Here is a 27,752-nt window from a genome sequence, read left to right as displayed (position 1 = left end):
AAATCATTTAAAACTAGGAGAGAATTTAATTTAATATTTTTTTTAACGTAAAAGATTTATTTTAAAAAAACCAGATTTAGATATTCCTTCTGTTTCAGCTTAAAAATTTGTTGCTTGTCAAACAAGGATTAGAGGGAGGGAGAGAAAAAATGAGCAGAGAAAATAAGAGAATTATTGTATACATCACTATACTTAAAAGATAATTAATAGTGCTCCTTTAAAAAAAATAATTTTTTCTTAATTTTAAAAATGTAAAATCCATATATATTTAGAGGATGGGCACTAAATTAACAATCACTAACCATAAGTTGCTTGAAAATTCGAAGACTACGAACAAGACTATGAACACCACCACACAGTCAAACAAGTGATTTTGGCCACAACCCGCCCAGTGTTTGGGTAGCCCTTGCAAGCGCGAAAAGAAAATAGAAAAATAAAAACATGCAGATACAGGGCTGAAGACCAGAAATCCAGTCAACCAGTCGGCCCGGGAGAAGTACGGCGCTCTAATAATGCAAGACACATGACAAAATCTGGGCTAATAACTACAAATTTTGCAGTTCATAAAGGGCACCCAAAATCCACAGCAAAAACCCTAACCAACCTGATCACTCATCAGAACACCCAGCTGTACGTATCCACAAACAGGCAGGAATCATGCTCCGCTGCTCTGCTCTTTCATCTGCACCAACATCGTAAGCGCCAACGCAGTCCACGTCAGTAGCAAGGGTAGTGTTACAACGGTTTGCGCCACCATCATCCGCAATGCTCCTCATCCTTGCTCTTTCGGCAGATTGAAATGGGCATTCTTGCCAGTCCAGAGCGTTTCACCTGATCTAGCGAGAGTGAGGATTCTACGGCGATAACTTGTCTTCTGAGTGTGGAGCGCTACACATTGTATTTTCTTGAATCCGTGCATTAAAATCACCTTTATGCAAAAATAATAATAATGTAAAATAATCGGAAGAGGGAAAAATGAAAGGTTCAATTTGGTTGCCGAGAAAGTGGGAGGCAAAATAATAAAATTTTCCTGTGTTAATTTTATTTAAAAAACAATTACTAAACTATATATATGAAATTAAATAATTTGCATAACAAAATTACTGTTATTTAGTCTCAATGTAAGTATAATACTTTCTTTGCAAAATATATGATTATTTTATAAAAAGTATAGAATATTATATATTTCTCCTATTTCGATGTAAAATATAATGTTATGAATAACATTTTATTTCCTTGTGATTTTAAAGTTTTCAAACATTACAAACGATAAAAATTTTAAATTAAAATATATTAAAAATAATTTAAAATTAAATTTAATAAATTAAAATTAATTAAATAATCTTTGAAATTACTGTATTAAATAATATTTAAAATAATATTTTTAATTTTTTAACTTTTCAATTTGAACCTCTTATTTTGTGATTTATCTTAAAACTTTATCAAGTTTGATAAATCATTTAACCACATGCTTACTAGCCATTTGTATAAAATTTTTTTAAAACAAAATTAATAAAAACTGCGCAATCTGAATTAACCGAATAATCTGGCAAACATTCACCTGCCGCCGCGTAATCACAAGATCCGACGACAAGTTTTTCACCTCGACTTGATCACAACCGTCCGTCCATCTTACGTAATTAAGTTTTGAATTAAACCTTCCCCATGTGGAACCCCCCCATCTCGAAGCGCCACATGGGTCCGTCCAAGAACCACAAAGCGGAAGATTAGAGTTCGAAGAAGCGAACGATCACCTAATCTAATGATTAAACGATTTCAACGAACTTTGATCATCGCCGTTATGTTAGCGTTACCGGTTGAGGCACAGAAGCAGTAAGTCTATAGATTTGAGGTATGATTTCCGGGATTTTCACTTAATTTAGGTTTAAAGTAGTTTCTATTTGATGTGATTGTTATTTTGTTCTTCACCACTCAATTCAATGTTAGGGTTTCTGATATATTTTTGAAGTTTTTGTTAGTTTCAATTTGCTCATAGATCTAATTTTGTTTCCTCGTCTTGTTGATTAACTGACTGGAGATTATAAAACTTGAAATTTAGTATGTGAGATTTTGGATTTGTATTGAAGCTTGAGCAGTCGAATTCGCTTTACTGAAATGAAAATTCATAATTGTGGATATGATTGAGGTTTGCTGCTGTAGAATGTTCAATTTGGTTTCAATGTTTCTTTGGATGTGCTTGTTCTTTAACTGTGGGGTTGAAGAAGGATTAGTTTAGCATGAAATCAATTCAACACAGTTTTACATAGTGCAGTCGTCAAAGTGAAATAGTCCTTTGTTTGTACTGAAGTGAGTTTTAATGGTTGTGAGTGAAAATTGATATAGTTGATGAATAATTACAGGAAAGGAAAGTCTTGGTCCTTACAAGCTATTGCTTTCACTTGTCATTGTAATACGTTTGCAGGTACAGGCATATAGCTAACGTACATTTGTTGATTTCGGTGACTTTACCGGGATCTTTGAGGAACCTTTGACTGAAATTAATGTGCACTAATTTTCATTTGAAAATATGCTTCCTTCCCTCCTCCCCTGGCCCAGTATTGAGTATCTTTTGTAATTTGCAGGTTCTGTCTGCATAAAGTTTGTCTTGAAGAAAAAAAAATAGTCAAGGTTGTACTTCATGGCCAGGATAAAACCTCAGGCTTTGCTACTCCAAAGCAAAAAGAAGAAGGGGCCAACTCGTATCAGTGCCACTACAATAATTCTGTGCAACCTAGTTGTTATGTTGCTTGTATTGTCCTTGGTTGCTACATACAGGCATTGGTCTCAGAGGTTTGTTGTCATGTCATTCGTTAATGGCTCTCATTGTATTCTGGAGACCTCTCCTGTCATTTTCCACACATTATAATCTACTTTTATATCTTGTATAAGAAAAGTGATTTTCTTATTTTTATTTAATTCTTGTAGGTCTACGGAACAAACAGGACTATCAAATTTTGAGGCATGTTTTGGGAACTTTCCGGAGAAAAGAAAAAAAAAAAAACAGCAAAGAATCCATCTTTTCTCTTACTATTTCAATAATTTCACAACAAATGAGTTCAAAATTATGCTTTTTTATCGTTCAAGTAAATATATACTCATTTAAGCTAATTCCATTTTATGTGGTTCAGGACACTTCGGATATCTTAACAGATTCAAAGAAGTATGATCTTCCGGGTTATGCTGTAAGTTGTTGTGTTAACCTGCTCCCTGCTTTTATCATTCTTTCTCACACCTTTTTTAATTATCTTCTCTTTTACCTTAATGGATTTTTCCATCGTGCTCAAATCCTATTTGCTTTCCTGTATCGTTACTGGTATTCTTTACATTTGTTTAGTGTTGGTGTTTCATTCCCCTGTAGGTTTTGAATACATCAAAGGGTTATATTACAGTAGAACTGTACAAAGATGGTTCTCCTGAGATTGTGGACAAATTTCTCGACTCATGGTAATTTTTTTAATTACCAGTGTATACCATTTTTGTAGTTTATGAATATGCTAATTTTGATAATTAGAAATATGGTTTGTTAAACTGGAATTGTTAAGCAAGAACAAGAATGGGTTGCCCAAATGACTTGGCAATTTCTTGGATTATTAAATAGCAGACTGAAGGAAGCTTAACTCTCTTTGGGAAATTGAGATTTTGATATTTTGTTTCAATGATTTTGGATAAGAAATGAAATCCAAATATTGAGTTGCTCAGTCGGTCTTGTTATATTTGTTGTTCTATATTATACTTTTGATGATACTCCTTTTATTTATTGTATTTTTGCTGTTGATTTTCTTTCTTTTGATTGGCTTTGCAGTCAAAAGGGCTACTTCAAAGGGATGCCTTTTCATCATGTGATCAAACATTATGTAATTCAAGGAGGGCATTCCCAAGGTCTTGGAGGTACAGAAGATTGGACTACAAAAGTGAAGCTTCGTAGTCGGCTTGCTACAAGGTTTTTTGTCATTAATTTTTTTTTTTTTAAAACTATTTTAGTGGATTGTGGCTCTTTGTTTTTTTTCTTGGCGGTGACAATTCCTAATTGTGAATAATCAGCCCAAAGCATGAGGCATTTATGCTTGGAACTTTGAAAACTAAAGACAGCCAAGGGTTTGAGATATTTATTACCACTGCACCAATTCCAGATTTAAGTGATAAGCTTATGGTGTTTGGACGGGTCATCAAGGGAGAGGATGTAGTGCAGGTACAAAAATGTGCTTCTGGAGCAATTTAGACTTAGTGCCTTGTAGGTTGTAACTTAGAGCCTCACTGAAAAAGCTTTTATCTGTGTAATGTTCTGTCAGGAAATCGAGGAGGTGGACACAGATGAACACTATCGGCCCAAATCCCCTATAGGGATCATCAATGTGACTCTGAAAAGTGAAATTTGAGTGCTATTACTACTTGGTGTAAATTTTTCCTATGGGTAGTGATAACACTCTGTGATACCGCATGCTGGAGATTTCTCTCCAAGGTTGTTCATGTGCTACATTTTTCTTCATACTTGCATTTCCACTTATCCACTCCAGTCTTTTTTGGGGTGGGGGGTTTTGGAGTTTACGGGGGCTGAATTGTTTTGGGAAGTAAAGGGCCTTCATATTTTTGTGTAGGCAAATACAACATTCTGTTTAATTCCAGTGAAGATCTGTTGTGACCCCCTCTGTTATTGTTGTTTGTCATTTTTCATACACTTGTTTGATTTCTGTAAAAGGTGATTATTCTCATTTAGTTCTTCCTCTCCCCTCTCTTTTTTATTATTTATTTATTTATTTAAAATAAAATTATATTTCTAGAAATAATCTAACATTTATAATTACTTAATTAATTAATTCATCATATAAAAATATTATTTTTACATATATTATTTTTAATTTAATTTTAAATTAATATTTAAAATTTATGTCTAATTTATTTTAATTCCTTTAATTTTATTTTAACGTAAAAAAATTAATAACATATAATTATCTAATTTTATTTTGAAAATATTTAAACTCTAATTAAATATGAATGATTTTTTATATATATATAATCTTAATTATTATTTAGTATATTTTCTATTGAAATGATTTATATATTAAAATAAAATTTAAAAATTTTTGTGGGATAAATTAAAGTTGGATGATATTTTTAGTATATTTATTAATGTTAAAAGATGATAAATAAAATTTAAGTAATACATTAACATGAAATTCTAAAATAGAACATAGAAATTTAATAATACTGGCATTTTATGATACACAGCCTTTTTCTGGTTATAATGTGCAGCATGCTCAGCAGTGCAATTTAAGTTGGATCTAAAGCTCTTTGTTCGAGGTCTAGCTATTTCAAACATTTGAGCTACTGTATTCTCTACGAAATTGCTAATTGTATTATCTTTTTAGCTAACGAAAAAGCAATCTGAATCCAGGGAGACAAAAATAAGGTAAGGGGTACTAAAAAAAAAAGAATGAATGGTGGGGATGGATTTTACCAACATTTTTATTTATATAACTTTTCATTCAATGGTTGATTGCTCACGAGCACCATCTGTTTTCTTTTTTTTAGAAAAATAAAGTGAATAAATGATTGATTCTGAATTAAAAAATTTAAAATTAAATTTTTAAATATGAAAATCGAATTCTATCAAATTACTTAACAAATTGATTAAAATTTTCAAAATAGAAAATTCGATTCAAACTGAATTTGCTTATGATATTGAAATCAAAATAAAGAGTTTGGGGAGAAATTTAATTCATTTTTTTTTTTTAGAACCTGAATCGAATTAAATATTTTAACTTTTACGATTTCCCTACTAGAGGGTCCAGCGGTTTGCATTGCATTTCGCGACTCATCATCACGAGGGAGAAACGAGTTAAGTTGCGCCTTCAAACCAATAGCTAAACAGGATACTCGCCCAAGGAAATTGACGAGCAGCAGCAACTGTCACTAGAAGAAGATCCGTTTCTTGCATTCGTCGATTATGCAAGGTCTGTGCTAGGGGAAGGATAAGGAGGTTAAGATACGAATAGTCAAGGAAACAGAAAACGGTCGGTTCAGCTGGAGCTGGATCGCGTTCGGATCCTCAAGACTCTTGTCGCTTATTATTCAAGCGAATGACTGCGGCTATTCTGCACACTGCACTCTGATTTCTCTCAGGTACTTCCCTTGCTTACTGTTGCGGAGCTAGAAATTTCAAATTGGGGGCAAGAAAGCCACAATAAAAAATTAAGTATTTAAAAGTTGAATGAAAATACACATCAAAATAATATAAAAATTTTAAGAGTCAATTGAAAATATTTAAAGGATTAAATATATATTTTTAACAAAAATAAATAGAAAATATAAGGATATAAATAGAAGTTTTTTAGAAAGTTGCGAGGTCAAAAATATATTTTTAATAAAATTTACGGAAAATATAGAGATATGAATTGAAATTTTGCAAAGTTTGGAGGGCCAACAATGCATGTAGTTCTGCCTCTGTTTGCTTATCCTCTGTTTGGTCACCGAGAAAAAAAATCAGATTCTCTATCCTTCATAAATTTCTTTTGATTTTGAAGAGAAAATGTTGAAGTTGTTTTTGTGTTCTCCAAATCAATAGAATTAGGTTTTTATTAAATTAATAGTTGTGAAATTCTTCATGCTTCACTTCACTTCACTACCGATTTTGGTCAATTTTGCTATAAAATATGTGGACATGCTTTTCTGTAGCCTTAGATAGTGTTCTTAAATCTCGCCGCTGATGAGCTCATTGTTCTGCATTACTGACAGTGGAGGCGTGGAGTGAAATGCACACAAGCAGGGCATCAAAGGGAAGGCCAAAAATCATCAATCTGTTGAAGAAGCCAAAAACTATCACAATTGGCTTTATATATGTGAGAAGAACTTGCTGTCCTTGAATAGCATTTTGGAAGTTTTTATTGTGATCTTCGATGCTTTTGTTCTCCCAGGTACCACTATAAAATTGAAGTATCTTGTATTTGATAATGGTGATGCAGTTATGGAATTGGTATAGGGAATTTTGCTAGATTTTATTGTTTCCATTGCTGACTTATCTTTTTTTTTCAGGTACAAACATCTATACACTTACTTTGGGGGATTTCTGGAGCTCAAACACCATTGACCTTATGTCCACCGAAGGTTAGTACCATATTCTGTACTGGTCATTGGACATTGATGGTTCATATTTCTTCATCTTTTTTAATTTCACAGGCATTCATCTGTTTTAATATTCTTCTTTGCTTTTGCGGATTTTCTTGTTTTTCATTAAAATCATTATATTTTGTATATTACGATGGTAAATGTGGAAATGAGAATTTGTTTCTAAGTTGCATTTGGATCTTCGTACATTTTCTGATCTATCTCATGGTACTAGTCGTACGTATGTATGTTTCTTACATTTTCTGACTTGGATATTCGCAAACCCTGAAATCATATTGTGATTTCTACTAATCATTTTTTTTCCCTACTTTTAACATGTTTGTATATATGTCGAGTTTGGCTTGATCAAGTCGATCAATGCCATGTCAGTACAAGATATTCACATTCTCTTTTTGGTCGCGCTTTTTTTTTTTTTTTTTTTCAATAGAAATGTAGGAGATGATTTGCGTATATAAAAAAGCCTAGGTCCAATTCAAAGTTCAGAGATCCAATAGATAACATATAAATTAGAGGTCCACTTGAAACTAACAAGCCCTAGCTCAAAACAACAAGGCCATAGGCCCACACCACAAGAAACCCTAAGCTAGGAGACCAAGGAAGTTGGCAGCCACTATCTTCTCCAGGTGTGGAGAACAGGCCACCTATCGCTAGTCACGCTGTTAAAATGATGCCAACTAGTGTTACTGATTGCAGTTCCTTTAATAGTAGTTGTGATGAAGTTACGCGCACTTTCCATTTGAAAATAACACTTGCAGACGAGAGCGCAAACATTTTTGAACGGTGTACTCGTCAAACTGCAACTGAATTGCTGCAAATATCTCCTGATGTACTCTATAAGCTCCCTGAGGTCATGCATGAACTCAATGGCATCATACTCTAACAAAAATTTAGTTTGATAATCCAACATGTTCACACAGGCTAGCTTAGGAGAACCACACCTCAAGAACTAGCTATTGATACAGGAGACGCTAAGTCCATATATACTCAATATTGAAATTTCTTAGTTTCAATGTGGGACACAAAGTTTCTTGCAAATGAATCGTAACATATAGGGATGAAAACTCATAAGCTCAAAATGTATAACAGTAGGTCTTAAAATTTAATGACATGGAATCTCTTGTACGCTAATATTAATTTCATTGTCGCATTAATAACTAGTAAGAGACATGATTATCGTGGTCAGAATTTAACCTGGGGGTTGATACAGTTTCTTGAGAGATCACTCCTGCACTGAGGTACGAATAGTGCTGTACTAAAATTTCTATAGTATCAAGAAGAAGCTACCGAGCATTGAAAGAAATAGATGATATCACTATTGATCTCAATGATATTGAGAATGCACACTTCTTTCTAAAGCTAATAAATGTAGGCTAAATGGCTGTAGTTTTTTTTTTTTTTTATTCATCTTTTTTATCTATAATTAATTTAGGCTAAATGGTTGTAGGTATTTTTTATTTATAATATATATAAAAGTGAGAAGGAACAGAATATTAGAATTGTCAAAAATAACATTCAGAATTTACATAATTTACAAAAACACCATTGAAAATATATTTACACCATTGAATTCGTTGCCAGTGATGTATATTAGCAATAAAAAAAATTTGTAGCTAATTCATATTACTTTCTTGCAAGCAACTTTTAGTGAGAATAATTTATGGCTAAAACAATGGCATAACTATCGCTAAATCCTAAATAATTTTAACAATAATTAATATAAATTAAAATTTTACTAATAATGTTACTTATACCAAAAAATGTCTAGGTTAAAGGAAAAAAAAGTCAATATTGGCTCTGATTTTACATTTAGGGCCTATTTAATATTACTGTTAAAAACTGTTGTTAGGAAAATCACTTCTTAAATATATTAGTTATAAAATATTAAAAAATAATTTAAAATTAAATATGATAAATTTTAATCATAAGAATACTAAATTAATAAAACGGTTATTTTTAAATTTTTTTTTTACAGCATTTAAAATGATATTTTTATTCAAAAAAATAATTTTGACTCTCCAAAAACAGTGCTACACTTAGAAATTGTAGTATAATGAAACATTATTCCAAAATTAGCATTTTATTTTATATGATCAAATTGGCACTCGAGTCGTGGAATGTCCTAAAATTAGGTAACCATGACCAGTAAGTGAAATTCCGTAGTTCCCCTTTAAATTATCTAATGAGCCCGCAAAATAATATGATGCGTTGTTTAACATTTGTAAGTATACATTAATAAAAATTTCCGACAAATGCAGGCTGGAATACAGCCCCAATTTCTTTTTGAGGACTGCAAATTGGTTCAGCCCAGCACAGCCAATACAGGGACCTCAGGCCCTAACTTGGTGCGCTATGTTTCAAACCTTAGCCCGTGCAAACTTGTTGACGATTGACAAACATGCAATCATGCATCTTGCAGATAAGAAAACAAAACACATGTAAAAGCCAGAATCAGAATTTTTCTATTGCATCGTTCATAAAATTCTTAATAAGGAATCGAATTCAATTTTGACCATCTTAGGTACGTGTATGTTAGTATCTTCGGGAGGGAAATGCCCCGATTTTGAAACAAACAAAAAGGAATACTAAAAGAAGCTAAAATATAGCAGTTAATAGCATCGGCAATGGGAAGTCGGCAACAAAGATCCTTGGGTATCAGTTGAACTCATCAACATTAATCATTTCTCTTACTGCTGCTGGCATTTTGCTCTGAAAGTATCTTCAAAACATTGACCAAAGCTCGCAACCTGTCCCATATGTTCAAGCCATACAGTGCTTCTACAAGTGACACCTGAAACTCGAAGCCGTTCTCCGAAACAGGATACTAGAATTGGAAGAGTGAAAATGGTCAATAAACACAGCATATCATTGACATTGCGATTCAGAAATTTTGCAAAACTAACCTGAATAGGTTTTGGTATCTTGGTTTTGATATAAGGCCACCATCTATCCTCAACAACTGATTTTACAAGACAACAAGCCCGCAATCCTTCAACACCAGCGAATCGTCCAAATCCACTGTCTTTTACACCACCAAATGGCAAGGACTGACAGATCAATATTCATCAATTAGAAAGGAAGAGGAAAGATAACCCAAGATTATGCTAGAACTGTATGCAAAGGTATTGACTGCTTAATCAGAAAACAAAGAGTTCTCTTCCCTGTATATAATGTATTTGTCTCAACAGATTAAGGGGGGAAAATCCCTATTTGACGAGCACTCAGTCAGCAAACTATTATGTACCTTTTTTTAAATCAGTTAGGAAAATAATCCTCTCAATGATAATGCCGAATTTAGTCAAGCTACAACCTAAGCAATCCAAATATATTCAAAACAAAAAGTATCATTTGAAATAGCAATGTAAAAATAAAAGGTTACCTGACACATGTAAGTTGAAGCAAAGTCATTAATTGCAGCAACGCCACAATGTATCTGGGAAGCAATCTCTTTGGCACGGCGCTGGCTACCAGAAAAAACAGCACAGCCAAGCCCATATCTAGAGTCATTTGCAAGCCTGATAGCTTCTTCATCTTTGCTAAATTTCATTATTGGCATGATGGGTCCAAAAGCCTGCATGATACACCAGTTCTTTTCAATGAGATTTAGCAGGCAATTCTACATGCAATTAATTGCAAAAAGAGGTGATTTCCCTTTTAACCAATAGACAATGGACAATGTTTTACATTCTATTTCAAATCATATGAAATTGCAAATACAATCTCAATAATTGGAGTCAAAGAAAAAATCAAAACCATTGGCCAATGAATACTCATGTCTTTATAATTTCCTAGAATCTATACATGTGACATCACACCAAATGGGGCTTGTAAAGGGTGTTTTGTGTTGTCTGAGGGTGGGTGAAAGAGGGAATCCTACCTCTTCCTGCATCAATTTCATTTCGTGGTTTACGTTTATAAGGATAGTGGGAGGGAAATACTGATCGACTGCACCTTCAGATAAATGGCCAATACTCCCTCGAGCAACAATTTCTGCTCCTTTATCTATGGCATCATTTACAAGGTTTTGAAGCCTATCAGAATGCTCTTGCAAGCATATTGCTCCCATATCATACCTTCCAGCAAGTGGTGGACCCTGAAACAATTAATGAAAGCGGACAAGAAATGTCCTACATCAGTCCAAGAGATATGAATTCATACAGGAAAACACCTATATTCTGAAAACAAAACAAGTTGCTAGTCTCGAAAAAAGTCTTGAAGAATTTTGATACATATTTTCACAGAAATATGCCAGAAGAGTGGCATTTAAGCATAAAAGAAAAAAGGCGATAACAAATCATTATGTCCACTCAAGAAAACCTTTCATGTTCCATATAACACATCAAATGCAAATCTATAAGTAGGGCAACAGGAATGCTAATAATTAGCCACCAAACTCTTCATAGACAACTTAAAAATCTCCAATCCTCTCTCTTTCTTTCATTTCCTCTCTAATGTGGAACCATGTAAAGAGAAAATAAAAACAAAAGAACAAATCTCTGAAGCCTAAATCATTTATGGAATTAGAAACAAAACCTAATAGAAAAAAGAGAACAAACACAATAATAATAATCATGATATAATAAGACCATTTAAATTTCATTTATATAAAAACTCCAAATATAACTTCTAGATAATAAAATTTACAAAAAAGGGCTTATATAATCTAAGGTGTCTTTTCATTTATCATTGTTCTTCCTTATAAATTCATGAATCAATAAGCTTTTGTTTGATTAGTTTCAGATGGATATATATACTATAAAAAAAAAAAAAAAAAAAAAAAAAAAAAAAAAAACTAATTAGAGATGTCCATAGTTCAACAGTTCTCATGTCTAAGCCCAGCTACAACTTCATCATTTCCTTCCTCTTGTTACATGTATAAATCAAAATATTGATACAATAGTGGGACTTGACAAGCGACAACACAGGGCAGGTGCCCACAGCGCTACACAGACAACCGTGACATACAGAAAGACAGACAAAATATATACTACTGAAACTGAATACAGGAAAACAACTGTTGTTTTCTGTGAAGATATACCATATGAGTGTAACATTCAAAAGATCATCAAGTAAAACTAGAAAAAAGTTTGAATGGTGCAGAAAAGGTTCTATACATAAAACTTATAAAAGATTACTTACAGCTGAAACAGATTTTACAATTTTAGCAATTTCACTGACAAATGAAGAATAGATGTCTTTATGGACATAAAATCTCTCAGCCCCAGCACAATTTTGCCCACTTGATTGAAGAGCAGCCCTGACTGCAATTTGTGCAACCTACATCCAGTAGAATATTCAGAAGGACAAGGACCCAAAGAATCATTCAAGCCAACAAGACATTAGAAGGTTAGGATGGATTCATACATGAGGCACATCTACATCTTCACAAACAACAAATGCATCTTTTCCACCAAGCTCAAGCGTAACTGGTATCAGTGTATTGGCAGCATTTCTCATGATCTGGAATAAATTAAAGATTCCAGCTTACAAGCAATCCAGAAAATGAACACAGCATGGCAGTGCAAATAGAAGGAAAGAATAATATTGAAGGAGCTGGAAGAGAAATACGTTGCATCACATTCAAAAGGTCTACTTCCCTCGTACTGAATCTATGAGTCAAAAGCATGAAATACAGACTTGGTAAACAAATTTTAAGGAAAAAGGAGAGAGCATTCCGGTCTCTTGAAATTAAACAAGGGTCAAACAAGAAAGTGATAATCCAGCCCATAAGACCAAAATAATATTCAGTCAGCAAAGGAGGTCATACCATCTTACCCACACCAGGTGATCCAACAAATATGACTTTATCAACTGAAGCCACAAGTGCTTCTCCAGTTTCAGCAAACCTATTAAGAAAATGTCAATTTTAGCTAGATAAACAAAAATGAACATCTTTAGTGCAAACATCAGAAACAGCATACCCTGTAATTATGTCAACCAGATTTTCAGGAGCTCCTACAGCAGCAAGTGCAGCTTGAATTATTCGGATGTAGAAACATCCAGACCAACTTGCATGTTCTGAAACCTGCACTTACAAGCATGTTATCCACCTATCACTTTTTCCCACTTTCATAGCTCAAAAAACCACAAAATCATAGAAGTGCCACATGCAAACAAATTTAATAGTAGTTAACAAGGATACAGAATTCCACACAATCACAATGACAATGACATCCTTGACATTGAATTGCAAGAGAGATACTATGATGTAGAAACAGATGCAGCTTCTTCAATTTATACCAAAGATCAAGGTATCAGATCAAATGCAATTCATAAAAATGCAACTAGTCCAACATTAAGTACCTTAATCACAATGCTGTTTCCTGAAAAGAGTGCTGCTAGCATTGGATTAAAAATATTATGAAAAGGATAGTTCCATGACACAATGGCACCAATAACACCAAGAGGATGAAACTCCACCTTGGATTTCTTGTGAAGCATTGATCTCCCGGAAGATCTGCAAAATATAGACAAAAAAGATGTGTTCTGTCAAATTTTATGAATGAGATGAGCTTTTCAGGGAGACATTAGCAAATGAAATGGGGAAAGAGTATAAAAGGGGATTGAATAGGTACCGATATTCAGGCTTTAGCCACCGCTCACCCTCTGAGAGAAGCCAAGTGATCTTCTCACATGTAGTCATTATTTCTCCTAAAGAGGCATCTACCATTGTTTTTCCAGTATCGCGCGAAGATACTCTAATTAACATGACCCATGAATCAAGACACAAGGCAATCCTTAACTAACATTGTAGTATGAAATAAGATACAAAGCACATAACTCATAGACATGGAACACCACCTCTAATAAGGGAGAAAAGAAAGGAAAAAGAAAAGCCATTTTCAACCACACAGCCAAGGATTTTGAACAAAGCATCCAACAATATTGCATTTGCCATTCTAAAGTTTTATGATTTCTTTTTCCCTTCCTTTTAAATGCCTGAACCAATTGCTGGACAACTACATTGTAAGAAAAGATAAATTCAATTTTGTCAAACAAAAATATCTTAAGCACTGATAACAATGACAAAGAATGGTTTCAAAGGATCAGTCCTCCATCCTTACTCGCATATAAGCTCTTGGTGTTCAATAATATATTTCAGAAGTATCCGCAAAAACTGGCGTCTTTGCTTGAAGCTGCTCTTGGCCCATAATTTCTGAGCCTTCCTTGCCTCTGCCACGTGCTCCTTGACCTGAAGCATACATATAACAGTCATCGTAATCAGAACCACAACGCTTATATATCTTCACACACACATATGCATACACATGTAAAACATCTCTAACCTCAACAGGTGACAAGGCAGGGAAAAATCCCAAGTACTTCATAGTTGCAGGCTCATAGCACTGGACTTTTTTGTCTTGTTGCTGTGTCCTTCCTCTAGGAGGTATCTGCGCAATAATCACATAATGGAAGCACCACAACCAACTTACATTAATCTCACACAGTAGAAATTAAAAATCCTTAAGGTTCCATTTCAATAGGTGTGCATCAGAAACAATGGTGATTTGGATTTTTGTTTCAAGTGAAAAATCATAAAATTTCAACATAATGTCAAATTAAAATACCTTATCGTTTCAATTTCATATCTATCCATATCTAAGAATGTTAAACTCCATTGTCCGTCTAAAGCAAAGTACACAACCAAAGAGGAAATCACAAAATCATTTCTGGAATGCTTTGCTCGTTTGTGAGAATCATTAGAACTTCCATTTTCTCTTTCAAAACTCTAACCACAGCTAATTAAAAGCACGAATCATGTACTAGATAAAAAATAAAGTTAATCAATTCAAGCACAGGAATCTAAAATCACACATCTTAAAAAAAAAAAAAAAGTTAAGAAATGCAAGCCAGCAATTTATGGGAAAAACTCACATATATGAAGCTGTTGTCCTGTGATTGATTCCTATCCAACACTGCCAAAAATCCAATCCACAGTTAATTATGAACAAAAGACTATACATATACACGCATAAGCTTAAGGAAATGTATATATATGCATACCATCGGAGGCGTCGACGTCAATTGAAGGCACATTGGGAGGGATGAGCATCAACAAGAACCGACAGATCGCGTAGGCAAAAACAAGAACAATTATTGGCCACCAGAAGGCCATTTCGTGGATTTACGATGCTTAGAGAACTGAAAATCTAGGGTTTCGACGGAGCTAAGCAGCCTAACTTCAGCACATGAGCAATCAAAAGCTTGAATCTAAATGTAGAGAGCGGTTTCCCTTTTTTCCTACTTATTTATTTCTTCTGAAGTTTGGTTATGGTTTTGTTATAGAAGTTGCAGGTTTAGGGAATATAAAAAAACAAAAACGACGAAAGCACTAGAAGCCAATCTGCTGCTCGAAGCTTTGGTTCGCTTTTCTTCTTTTTAGTTGGTCCCCTTCTCGTCTAGCACCAGCCTGCACTAATACACTCTACCTACTCTCAATGACATCTTATGAATACAACTGTAATTTTCTTTTTTCTTTTTTAAGAATTCAATTCTTTCTTTTCATATAAAATTTTTAAAAAAAACATATCATTAATATAATTAAATTAATAAATTTTATCTTTCAATACGTATTAAATAAAGATATATTAATAAATTAATAAATAAGTTAATATTTATAAAAAAATTATTTTTAGGGACGAAAAGAGTAATTATATCAAAAAACTAAAGTTGTAATTTGAAGGTACAGTTAGGGGTAGGGGTGGCCACGGTTCAGGACCTGCCGGTTACGGTTCCTGAATCGTTGGTTCAGGTTCAATGAAATCATGAACCTGAACCAAATCGTCATAAGACGGTTTAGAAGACGGTTCTTGAATCGTCGGTTTCGGTTCGAGCTCCGATTTAAAGGACGATTTGAAAAATGACAGTTCAAGATGGTTTGAAAGTAGTTTAAGAGTAATTTAAAGGAAAAAATTAGAGGAAATTTTATTGATTTAGAATTTAAATTATATTTGTAAAAATATTTTAATTTTTCTTAGAAATCTTTCAATCAAAATAAAATAAGAAAAATAAGAATAAAAATAATTTATTTTTAAGAAGAATTTAATAAGTAAAGACTTGAATTTATTAAAAAAAATAGAGATAAATTTAATTTAAAAAAAAAATTAGAAAAAGGTGCATGAACTTAATTTTGCCTATGCATCCCTTTAGGATTTAAAAGAATCAAATTTTTAATTATAAGTTGAGAAAAAGGAGATTGAGGTGGTTTGATCATGTGAAGCATAGACATAGAAAAGTTCTAATTAGACAAGTAGAGCATATTTGGTTGAGGATAGAAAGAAAATAATAAGTAGACTTAAATTGACTTGGAGAATAATAGTACAACCTCGAAGCATTACACAATTCCGAGTATTTAACCAAAAATCATTTAGAGTAGATAAAGAGAATCCATATAGCCGACCTCAATAAATTTTTTGGATAAAACTTAGTTGAATTGAGTATTACTTGTCATTTTTTAAAAAATTATATGATAATTGATAATTAAAAAAATATAAAAGAAAAAAAATCAAAATAGAGGATATTGAAAATTTTATTGAAGATATAAAATAATAACAGAGTAATTAAGATAGTATTAAAAATTTCAGTGAGCATAAAAATAATAAAGTAAGAGAATTGTGAAAGTACTGAAAATTAAAAGAAGTGTAGAAAATAATTATTTAGAAAATTTGAGAGAAATTAAAAGAGTATTAAGAATTAAAGAGAGTGTAGAGAATAATTGTGTAGAGAATCAATGATATATATATATATATATGAATTAGGAGTACAGTGAAGTATTTATTGAATTTTTTTATATTTAAATCACCGATTTGGTCCGGTTCAAAATCGTCAGTTCAATACGGTTCAGAATCGCTGGTTCATGATTTCTAAAAATTATGAATCTGAACCAAACCGTAGAAGGACGGTTTCGATCCGGTTTGAACCCAGTTCCAGTTTTGACCGGTTTTGGTCCAGTTTTGAAAGAATCAATTTCAGTTCAGTTCCTGTTCGAAATCGAACCGTGGCCACCCCTAGTTAGGGGTAATTTTGGAAGTAAGAAAATGCAACCGTGATTTGGCAGATGGTTTGGAACTTTGCATGACACTAGTACGCACGTCAATGACTACGGAAATCACGATAAAATTCTTTCGGAGCTGGACTTGAATAAGAGCTGCTTTTATTTTTTCTAATTAAAGGCATGTTTGACATTAATTTTAAAATTATTTTTTAAATAAAAATATTATTTTAAAAATTATTAAAAAAATTATTTTATTATTTTAATATTTTATTATTAAAATTAATTAAATTTAATTTTTAATTATTTTTTAATATTATTTAACTAATATATTTAAAAAAATAAATTTTCCAATAGTAATTCTAAACAAAATCACAGAGCTAGAACTTTTAAATTTACAGTAATATTTCAAAATAAAATAAATAAAACTAAATTCATTGTAGTAGAAAAATACTTCAACATTTTTTCTTTTATAGTCTCAAATATTATTAAATTAAAATTTATTAATTAAATTCACTGTGTCTTCTGTGTTGAATAGCAGAAACGGATTGGTCTTTTCACAGCATCAACGGAACTTGCTCTTTCGCCAATGGCAGGGTCAGTGACAGGACTTGATGACTCTAAACGGAGAAGGCATGAGCTTTACCTTAGAGGGTGTCCGTATTTCCAATCAACCAAATTTCAATGGTCTATATTTCTTTTCAAGCACCTCAATTTGTACCCAAAAGAATTGGCAATAGTTCCTTGATTATTGCTGCTATAGCTATGAACTTGGAAATTGCCCAGAAGCTTTTGATGTCTCTAATTGTTTTCTTGAATTTTTGTAAAGGAGTCGTAAATATATCATGTGACTTCACTGTGACCAAATTGCATATAGTGGCTTTACTGTCGCTAAATTCTTGAACTTACTCTAAAGTAATCAGTTTAGCTTTACTTTGAACAAAGCTATGCTTTCTGTTTCGAGGAAGATTTCCTGTCCATATAATCAGCAAAAGATTCTCAGTTTCCTGACCTTTCATTGCATTAGTTTATTAGTTTCTCTGACCAATCTCAACAAGCAAGTCATCTTGGATTCTTAAAATTTCGTCACTATATAATAATCTCTAGCTATGTCTCTGCTATCCTGAAGAGGGACATTGTCTAAAGTTCAACATTATTCAAGTGAATGCCAGGGATTTTTGCACTTTGTATGGCTCTTAAACCATATATCTTTTCTTAATTTCCTTTTATGCATATGCTTTAGAAATGTTTGCTTGTCCACTGTGTCTCAAACTTGTCCATTCCTGATTTCTTGCAATTTTTTTCCCTCTTTTGCTTTTCCTTCACTTGGTTTCTCCCATACAATGAACAACTGGGGTTGTGACTGTTTAATTAATTATAAGGAACTTAAGGAGTTTTTTTCCCCCTTTCGACTTCAATTTTCTTGACATGTTTTTATATTCCCGTGTCTTCTTCTCCACTCACTATTTTTTTTCTTTTTTTATAAAAAGGTGCTTTTTGCAGGTTGTTTTGAATTCATTTGGCTATGGACAACACTGGCTTGAAAATACAACAGGTTCAAACCGGAGACCATATATCAGTTGACATCAGACAACCTGACGAGGAACTGGTGGCTTCCATTGTAAAAGAGATAGAAAATATTTCATATTCTCATTGTATCTGCAAAGTGAAGGGGAGTCTTCGTGGGACAAATGATAACGTGTATGATCCTCAAAAAATCTCAATTGGTCCTTACCACCATGGTGAACGTTTAAAACTCATGGAAGATCAGAAATGGCGCTACGCACATGCGCTCCTCAATCGAAAACCGAACCTAGAAGCAAGCCTAAATGATTGTGTGGCTGCACTTAGAGAGGTGGAACACAGAGCACGGGCGTGCTATGAAGATGGTGGTGACATTGATTGGTCATCCGACAAATTCCTAAAAATGATGTTGATTGATGGCTGTTTCATCATCGAACTCTTTCTTAAGTTTTCTGTAAAGAGTTTAAGACGCAGATATGATCCTATATTTAGCACGCCAGGAATGCTCAATATTCTGAGGTATGACCTGATATTGCTAGAAAATCAGATTCCTTTGTTCATTCTTCAGCGATTATATCAGGTGGTGCCAATTCCTAAGCAATGTACTTACTCTTTCGCTGAGCTTGCTTTCCGTTTCTTCAAAGACATGATTCCTGGTGATCAAAAAATTAATCAAGAAAAATTCAGCCAAGAAGCGCACCATTTGCTTGACATAATCTGCCACTGTCTCCAACCAACATGTCCAAGAGTACGGAAAGCAGAACAGCAGCAAGCCAACTCCGAGCATAAGCATCAACCTTCTGCAACAGAGCTCCAGGGTTCAGGAATTAGGATCAAGATGGCAAGAACATATAACTTGCTGAACATAAAGTTTGCAAACGGAATCCTAGAAATCCCACTTCTTGAAGTCGACAAATATACAAAAAGCCTCTTCAGGAATCTCATCGTGCTCGAGCATTTTTCCAGCGACAATATACAGTACATCACTTCTTATGCAATTTTCATGAAAAACCTAATCAGAGAGGAAAAAGATGTGAAATTGCTGCAACGACGACAGATTCTGATCAACTACGATGGCACAGAGGAAAAGATGGTTGAACTGTTTGAAGAGCTGTGCAAAGGGGTGGAAGTGAAGGAATTCTATTATGATGGGCTCTGTGAACAAGTGAATGGGTACAAGGGCAAGAGTTGGCCTAAGAAATTGAAGTCCAGAAAGGGTAGAAGTAATCCTCGGTTAAGTCCAATGCTACTTGTTGGAATGTCGGTTCTTCTTCTCACCCTTGTGGGAACTTTGTTTTCGGTACTCTCTTTTTTTCTCCACCGCGGTTAAGATTTCCCTCAAAAGCATCTAAAAATCTTGTTGCCTCTGTTGAGATATGAATAAATTGAATGTTTTCCCTCCTACATTGCCAGGTTTTGCCCCCCTTTTTGTAAAATTAAGTTTGCTCTTCATTGTCACTGATTGTAATCTGCTTGTAAGACCCTTTAATCCCTTTTTTTTTTTTTTTATTCATTTCAGAGTTAAATGTCGAGGTAAAATTATTAGGTGCATTTGATACATATGTATTCTCTTTCTATAAATATGAGTCCCACCTTTTTATAAATAAAAAAAACTCTTTTATTTTTCTCGTATATCCAATAATTAGTACCGGGAAAAAAAAGCCAAAATTGTTTTGCTTATCCAACATTATTCATTTTCAACTTAGCTAGCCATTTTATATGTCTCATTAAATCCATTGCAAATAAAACAAATATTAATTTTATCCACAAAATAATAAGAGATGTCATGATATTATTATATTATACTTTTAGAAATCAAATATCACTTTATATAAGGCTTATCCATAACTAATTATAATCAAATGGTACACTCCTAAATTCAAGCAACGTTTTAATAATAATTTTTTTATAATATAAAAATTTGGTATATTATATTGTAATGAATTAAAGGAATAATATAAAAAAATTGATATATTATTCATCTAAATTGCTATTCAGTTTATGAAGGTATGAAAATAATCATTTGAATTTTTAGTTAACATTATATGAAAACTAAAATAGATAATTATTTATTTAAACTCATCAAGACTAAATGCCATGGAGCCACCTAATAATAATTTATATTTAACAAATTTGCTATTATACTTTCTATCATCAATTTTTTTTAAAGAATCAAAATTTGATTTTTATGGGAAAAAATAAAATTTTACAATATGTAATTATAAATCATATCATATTCATTAAAACTAAAAAATAATAATATATTTTAAAGTAAAATTTAAAATATAATAAAATAAATTTAATGAGAGGAATTTAATGAATGATTCATCGCCTAATGTTTTAATCAAATTAATTTTGAGCTATTCAATTTAGAAATATAAAAAAATATTATTTCAATTTTTAATTAATATAGTATAAAATTTATAAAAAAAAATAATGACTATTTGTGTTGAATAATTATACCTTAAAATAATAATTTATATTTTTGAATTATATTCAATCATAATTATGTAATTGTGAAAATTGAATTAACTTAAATGAGAGAATGGTGAGAGTATTATAGTTATATAAAATTTTAAAGAAGTGGTGGTGGTGGAGTGGATTAACATTATTAATAAAATAATGATATTATATAGAGAATAGATTATAAAAAAAAAAATACTTGCAAAAGACTTTACATAGAATGGTAATTTATAAAAATAAAAGAAAAAAAAATGAAAAATGTCGCACAGTTCATTAATAAACAGTGACATCAAACTCATCTTTCCATATGTATAGTAAAAGATTTTCACTTTTAATAAAATATTTTGTTATTATAAGAAAAATTATTTTTTTTTTTTAAAAAAGATTTTATAAAATTTAATTTTATTATAAAATAAAATCACAAAAAAGTACTCCATAAATTTATAAAATTTGTTTTATGAAGATAAAAGAATTAATAAAAAAATGTCTCTTTTTTTACATAAATTAATTTTTTTCCTAATTCCTTTACTTATAATAGGAAAAAAAAAAAAAAAAACTAAAAGCAGGCTTGCTTTTTCGAGATTTTTTTTGCTTGTGTTGGAATTTAGGGCAGGCCCAGGAAAAATGGAAAAATGACGTGGCGTAGGCCCACATCAGACAAAGTAAACACAGGCTTTCACACGTAGGATTCTCATTACGTTTTACGCTGGTTGTTCAAAGGCAACAAACATATAATTTCTCCTCCTCCTGACTTTTCTCATGGGCATCGTTTCCACGCATCGACCGCACTACGTTTCATCACATATCCTTCGAGATTATCCAACAGCCAGCATGCGTCAGGATTATACGTTTCAACAACACAGTAGCATCCCACCACAGAGATCTCTCGTTCTCAAGCTCTGAAGTTGCGGTCCGATAGCGCTCCAAAGGCCGTATACACATACGCACAGAGAAACAGAAGAGAGAGAGAGAGAGAATAAAAAAAAAGAGAGATAAATGGAAGGAAACAGGATAGTGGGTGTGGCAGTGGATTTCTCGACGTGCAGCAGGAAAGCTCTAAAATGGGCGGTGGATAACCTGGTCCGCAACGGTGATCACCTTATTCTCGTTACCATACGTCCCGAAGGGAACTATGAGGAGGGAGAGATGCAACTCTGGGAAGTCAGCGGTTCCCGTAATTACCTACAATCTTTTTTTTTTCCTCTGTGTCCCTTTCTTTTTCGGATTTTATAATAAAATATTTTGTGTTGTGTCATTGGAAAATTCTTTTACTGTTCTTAATGGCTGGTTGTTTATGTGCCTGCGTGTAGCTTTAATCCCTCTACATGAGTTTTCTGATCCCGTGATTATGAAGAAGTATGGAGTGAACCCTGATCCAGAGACCCTGGACATTGCGAACACTGCTGCGAACCAGAAACAGGTTTGGCATATTTGTCTTCGAATTCATGAATTAAATCAGGTTTCTTGATAGTATTTTTCGTGTTTAAACCAAACCTTTGCGAGATATTTGCAGGTTGTTGTGGTTATGAAGATCTTCTGGGGTGATCCTCGCGAGAAGATATGTGAAGCTATCGATAAGGTCCCTTTGAGCTGCCTTGTTATAGGAAACAGAGGGCTTGGCAAAATTAAGAGGTAGATGTTGAATCATCTGTCTTTGTGGTGCTTGTTTGTGTTTATTTTATCTGTTTGTTTCCATGAAAATCATTTCTTGTGAAATCGCGTTGCTTGCTCTACTTTGTCTAAAGTATGGGGTTTCTGAGGCTTTGATGTGATGGGTATTTGAACGTTCTGATTAGTTGAACTTTGGATTATGAAGCCAAATAAGCTATGTTTCCAGTTCTACTACATAATCCAGCCAAAAAAGAAATGGATTTGTTATCAGTTTTCTTATTGGAATGATTTGGAAAATTCTGTTCAAATTAAGAATTTCTGTACAAAGAGGTCGTGCCTAAAATGAACTTGTGGGTTATAATTCATTTGAATAATGATTTCAGATTTTAGACCCAAACTTGGTAGGCCAATTCTTCTTCTTTGGAGATGGAGTTGGTTTCTTATTCTTGTTTGTATATTCTTTTACAGGGCTATAATGGGCAGCGTAAGCAACTATGTGGTGAATAACGGAACCTGCCCTGTTACAGTTGTGAAGCAGACCGACCATTAAAGGTAGGTCTTTTACTCTGTTGCTCCATGAGGAATAAGGCATATAGGATCTCTTTTGCTGAACGGAATCCTATCTTCCGTAGGATCTACCCTACAAATAATTGTGTTGCTTGCAACTCTCTGTCAAATTGGACAAGTTTCCTAGTATGGATATTGATGAAGTTAGCATAAGTGAGCACTTACAATGTAATCCACTCGTTTTCGCAATGAGATTAATGGTTCTCGGTGTAATCATTCCTGCAGATTCTAATATTGCTAAAATGCTGTTTAATTTAGCATTTTAGAATTATATATTTACAGCTATCCGTTTGTTTTCACTCTCTCTTTTATCTTTTAAATATTGAGAAAGGAATTGTAGTGACGAGATTTAATCTAGAGCTAACCTTTGATAATAGACTTGATATCACTACAATGTCTCCATTTTAACATCGGATCTAAGAGACTGATAAGTGCGTTAGCTTTCTTCTAAAATTTGGAAGAATTTAAACATGGACATGTATGTGCTCTTACATTTAGTTAAAAGAATTTTAACAAAGTTTTAAGGATTGATTTTTTCAATAAAATAAAAAAAAAATTTAATGAGTTTATATTTTTATAATTTAAAAGATTTTTAATTAAATTGAAAAATTGATGTTCATATTATTAAATTTCATTTTAAGTAATAACAAAAAAAATTTAAAAAAATTAAAATTATCAATAAAATACATAAAACAATGTCCAATAAAAAATTCATAATAAAAATTCAAAGGGTTAATTTTTTTATTGATCAAATTAAAAAAAATATATAATAAGCTCATACTTTAATAATTAAACCTTTAAAATTTTAATTTAGAATAATTTAAATATAGACATATCTTTAATAGACCAGTCAATAGACTATTATATTTAATTTTAAAAAAATTTATAATAAAATTTTAAAAGGGTTAATTTTTTCTATTAGTCAAATTAAAAGAAATTTAATTACCTCATATTTTACTAACTTGAAAATTTATTTATTTTATTTACTTAAATAAATTAAAAAATTATGATTCATATTTTTTTTTAAAATTTTTTTAAGTAATAAAAGTGACTTAAAAATATGTTATGTGGCACAATTTTTATGTTTATATTTTATTATATTATAACTTTTTATCAAAAATTTTTAAATTTTAACTATTAAAATCTTATTTCATATAAAAATATTAATAGTTATTTAGAATTCCTTTTATTATATATTTTGAAAAGTTTAAAATTTTAATTTAAAAAATTTTAAATTTCCATTAATCATAATATTTCTAAAAATTAATATTTTTAATGACATTTTTATTAAATTATAGAAGAGTGGATTATATATATATGCTACGCCTTAAAAATGGTATTTACATAAGCGTGATACTTAATCAAATAAAGGTGCCTAAAAATATGGTATGTCGCATAAATTTTTTTTTTTTATTTTATTATATAATAATTAACTTATCAAATTAAATATTAACTTTTTATCTAAAATTTTTTGAATTTCAATTATTAAAATCTGATCTCATATAAAAATATTAATAATTATTTAAAAAATTTTTTACTATATTTTTTAAAAATTTTGAAATTGCTACTCACCATAATATTTTTAAAAATTAACTATTTAACTGATTTTTATTAAATAAAAAAATAAATTATTCTTTAAAAAATTCTATTAATATATGCACATTTATATTTAAATATTATTCAATAAAAATTATTTACAAAATTTAAGCATTTATTTAAAAAAAAATTCTTATTTTATTTAAAATTTAGAAATTTTAATAATAACAGTAAAAAAAAAATTAACATCTGTCATATGATTTTTTTACCTTATTTATTTTTTTATTGAAATATGTCAAATAATTTAAAAATAATAAAAATAATATATTAATTAATTTATTTATTAATATTTAAAATAAAATTATAATTAAATAAGAACTTTGTTATTAATATTATATAATATGAACATGTAAATATAAAAATATAAAATATATATATATATATATATTACGTTATGTTATTAAAAAAAAAAATAATTCACACAATAAACTTGCAAAACAACTAACTATAAGTAAAATACACAAGACACTTAATTTTTTAAATATTACATATGTTGTAACATCCTCCCGGTGGCAACTCCGTACATTTTATTGTTCCGGTGACCGGTGTCGGTCCGGACAGCTAGAACGTTTGGACGGACAGCTAGAACGTTTGGAAAAATATTTAAATTTAAGTGAGGAACCATAATTAACTCAAATATTAATAAGAAAAATTTAGTAAAAATTTTAGAAATAAAATACAACCAAGTTAAATGAGTCGGTGCCCAAGCGATGGGTAACCAGAGGGAAGTTGCGGTTCTCGCAACTAGGAATCCTACACCTGGGGAAAAATTCATAAAATAATTTTTGGGACTCCAGAGAAGGGTCATTGAAGTTCCTATAGCATTAGAATGCCAAGAAAATATTTAGAAAAATTTTTCAATCGGTACAGACAATTTTGACCTGTTAAGCCAAACGAAGGGCATTTTGGTCATTTCGCCTTCAGAGGTGATTTTTGGCCGACTTGTCCAGTTAAGTAAATAATTAATATGACATAAAATATGAATAAACATTACTAAAAATTGAATTGAAAATGAGTAGTGATGAAAAGAAAAGAAAAATGAAATAAAAAGCAAATTATGACATCATATGATGTCATCCAACACTCTCCAACCAATCACTATTTGACAAGCAAATTAAAAGATATTAAAATGACATAAAAAATGAGGTAAAAATAGAACAATTCCAGCAGCCCTTCTTCTTATTCACGCACCAAAGAGAGAAACAAGAGGAAAACCACCATTAAAGCTCCAAATGAGCTTGATTCCATAGCCAACTACACCAAAACCTCACCCTCTCTTCACAAAAAATTTTCCTTATCACTAGAGCTAAATTTGGGCAGCCATTAGAAGAGAAGAAAGTGAAAGAAAGTGAAGTCAAGCTTGGGAAAATTCTGCCCTACAAGAGGTTAGTGCCTATTATGCATACATCTTTCTCTTTCCATGATTAGAGACCTAAAATAAGCAAGAATTTGTGAATTAAATGAATGGAATTTATGTGTATGTATACAATGAATTTTGGCAGCCCTAGGGAGGAACAAGATTAAGTGTTTTTGATGGACTTAGAGTGGACTAAAGATGATGTTTAAGGTATATATATATATATGTATGATGAATTGGTGTGCTAACTAAGGTAATTGGTGTAATCCTTGAAAATGAGCTAGGGTTTGGGAGTGAAACTTGGATTTAGCTTGGGAAATTGTTAGAGAACATTTTAATGGTTAATTAGTAACCATTTTAGGTAAGTTGGCCATAAATTGGACTGAAATGTAGCATGGCAAAGTGAAGGAGCATGCTGCCTTGTGAGTGCAGCAGGGTGACTGAAATTTCAGTCCACTTGGACTGCCATAGCTTGGGCTGTGTTGGTTCAATTGGTGTTTGTCCAATTGGACATGAAACTAGGCTTATAATGGCACATTTTTGCTGAAGAAACCATGCCCAAAAGACCAAAGTAAGAGGACCAAAAGTTGGCCCCAATCCGGATACCCTGCAAACAGCCCCTGCAGAATGACCAAATGAATAGTAACTGTTCATTTGGCCATAATTCACTGTAGAAATGGTCAATTGATCTGAAATTTTTACAGAAACAAGTTAAGACATAGACAAACAACTTTCATGAAGAAACCTACCCCAAATTATGACCAGAACCTAATCAAATCATTGAGCAAAGTGAAGTTTATTGTACTGAGATTTCCAGAATTTTCATTTGAGCAGTAATGTTTGGATGGCTATAACTCTCTCTAGAAAACTCGGATTTAGGCGATTCTTGAACCGATGGAAACCTAAGGCATGGTAGAACATTTCATATGAAGAAAGTTAGACCAAATTATGAACTTAATTTGGTCAAATTACTGACCAAAATTGGACCAAAATCTGCCAAAACCCAAAATTTCAGCAGGGACAGTACACGTAAACAGTAAATTTATTTTGGCCATAACTTGAGCTACAAAACTCCAAATGGAGTGATTCAAAAAAAGAAATTCAACTAGACAAAATAAGGAACATTTTCTATGAAGAAAGTTTTGTCAAATTCCAACAGTAAATCGACCAATGAAACAGTGCAACTTCGGAGCACCAAAACCGAAAATTGGCAATTTTGCCAAAATGACCTAAGCTTTGAGAAAGTAACCAAAACCAACAAGTTTTAAATGAAAAATGTAGTATGTTGGAAGTGCCAAAGTCAATGTACATATTTTCTATGCAAAAGTCAACATTTTAGTTGACTAATGAAGTGAATAATGACATGAAAACTTGAAATAAACTTGGAAATGGATTTGGTAATTGATTCCAACAAGTTTTAAATGCAAAATGTGGTACATCGGGAGTGTTAAAGCCAATGTACCTATTGTCTATGCAAAAGTCAATATTTTTGTTGACCAATGAGGTGAATAGTGACACCAAAAC

General features: G+C 31.9%; 4 protein-coding genes across 5 annotated transcripts; 3 read left to right on the top strand and 1 right to left on the bottom strand.

Moving 5' to 3' along the window:
- Positions 1–1,662: 1,662 nt before the first annotated feature.
- On the top strand, positions 1,663–4,713 carry LOC110632999 (peptidyl-prolyl cis-trans isomerase CYP21-4). The gene is made up of 8 exons (XM_021781425.2): positions 1,663–1,852; positions 2,583–2,790; positions 2,926–2,959; positions 3,129–3,182; positions 3,359–3,444; positions 3,803–3,940; positions 4,042–4,189; positions 4,290–4,713. Exons 2-8 carry the CDS (start codon positions 2,639–2,641, stop codon positions 4,374–4,376), a joined length of 699 nt encoding a protein of 232 aa, XP_021637117.2. The 5' UTR covers positions 1,663–1,852; positions 2,583–2,638; the 3' UTR covers positions 4,377–4,713.
- A 4,845-nt stretch (positions 4,714–9,558) lies between these two features.
- Positions 9,559–15,532, bottom strand: LOC110632990 (aldehyde dehydrogenase 22A1). Its single transcript, XM_058136460.1, has 14 exons — positions 15,124–15,532; positions 14,995–15,035; positions 14,406–14,510; positions 14,184–14,311; positions 13,695–13,817; positions 13,423–13,576; positions 13,041–13,144; positions 12,887–12,965; positions 12,484–12,579; positions 12,259–12,396; positions 10,997–11,212; positions 10,499–10,690; positions 10,023–10,166; positions 9,559–9,943 (listed from the first exon to the last, which is right to left on the bottom strand). The coding sequence occupies exons 1-14, from the start codon at positions 15,233–15,235 to the stop codon at positions 9,794–9,796; spliced, it is 1,782 nt and encodes a 593-aa protein (XP_057992443.1). The 5' UTR covers positions 15,236–15,532; the 3' UTR covers positions 9,559–9,793.
- Positions 15,533–18,164: 2,632 nt separating this feature from the next.
- Positions 18,165–20,038, top strand: LOC110632994 (UPF0481 protein At3g47200). 2 transcript variants are annotated; one of them, XM_021781416.2, is made up of 2 exons: positions 18,165–18,297; positions 18,614–20,038. In XM_021781416.2, the coding sequence occupies exon 2, from the start codon at positions 18,636–18,638 to the stop codon at positions 19,962–19,964; it is 1,329 nt and encodes a 442-aa protein (XP_021637108.2). In that variant the 5' UTR covers positions 18,165–18,297; positions 18,614–18,635; the 3' UTR covers positions 19,965–20,038. The 2 variants fall into 2 exon arrangements, with proteins under 2 accessions (XP_021637108.2, XP_021637107.2); XM_021781415.2 differs by having other exon boundaries at positions 18,179–18,297; positions 18,601–20,038.
- A 1,833-nt stretch (positions 20,039–21,871) lies between these two features.
- Positions 21,872–23,574, top strand: LOC110632941 (universal stress protein PHOS34). Its single transcript, XM_021781320.2, has 4 exons — positions 21,872–22,271; positions 22,408–22,517; positions 22,611–22,729; positions 23,177–23,574. Exons 1-4 carry the CDS (start codon positions 22,094–22,096, stop codon positions 23,256–23,258), a joined length of 489 nt encoding a protein of 162 aa, XP_021637012.1. The 5' UTR covers positions 21,872–22,093; the 3' UTR covers positions 23,259–23,574.
- The last annotated feature ends 4,178 nt before the right edge of the window (positions 23,575–27,752 follow it).

The sequence above is a fragment of the Hevea brasiliensis genome, chromosome 15 (genome assembly GCF_030052815.1).
Source record: "Hevea brasiliensis isolate MT/VB/25A 57/8 chromosome 15, ASM3005281v1, whole genome shotgun sequence".
Lineage (NCBI taxonomy): Eukaryota > Viridiplantae > Streptophyta > Magnoliopsida > Malpighiales > Euphorbiaceae > Hevea > Hevea brasiliensis.
The sequence above is the reverse complement of the archived record's forward strand: the minus strand, read 5'-3'. Positions and strand labels throughout refer to the sequence as shown.

Coding starts and splice junctions, on each gene's coding strand:
- LOC110632999 (XM_021781425.2), top strand. CDS start 2,639: ATGGCCAGGATAAAACCTCAGGCTTTGCTACTCCAAAGCAAAAAGAAG. Junction 2,791..2,925: donor TACAGGCATTGGTCTCAGAG/GTTTGTTGTCAT, acceptor TAATTCTTGTAG/GTCTACGGAACAAACAGGAC. Junction 2,960..3,128: donor CAGGACTATCAAATTTTGAG/GCATGTTTTGGG, acceptor TATGTGGTTCAG/GACACTTCGGATATCTTAAC.
- LOC110632941 (XM_021781320.2), top strand. CDS start 22,094: ATGGAAGGAAACAGGATAGTGGGTGTGGCAGTGGATTTCTCGACGTGC. Junction 22,272..22,407: donor CTGGGAAGTCAGCGGTTCCC/GTAATTACCTAC, acceptor GCCTGCGTGTAG/CTTTAATCCCTCTACATGAG. Junction 22,730..23,176: donor GGGCTTGGCAAAATTAAGAG/GTAGATGTTGAA, acceptor ATTCTTTTACAG/GGCTATAATGGGCAGCGTAA.
- LOC110632990 (XM_058136460.1), bottom strand. CDS start 15,235: ATGGCCTTCTGGTGGCCAATAATTGTTCTTGTTTTTGCCTACGCGATC. Junction 13,818..14,183: donor CACCAAGAGCTTATATGCGA/GTAAGGATGGAG, acceptor CATGTTAATTAG/AGTATCTTCGCGCGATACTG. Junction 13,145..13,422: donor GAAACAGCATTGTGATTAAG/GTACTTAATGTT, acceptor TTGTAAGTGCAG/GTTTCAGAACATGCAAGTTG.
- LOC110632994 (XM_021781416.2), top strand. CDS start 18,636: ATGGACAACACTGGCTTGAAAATACAACAGGTTCAAACCGGAGACCAT.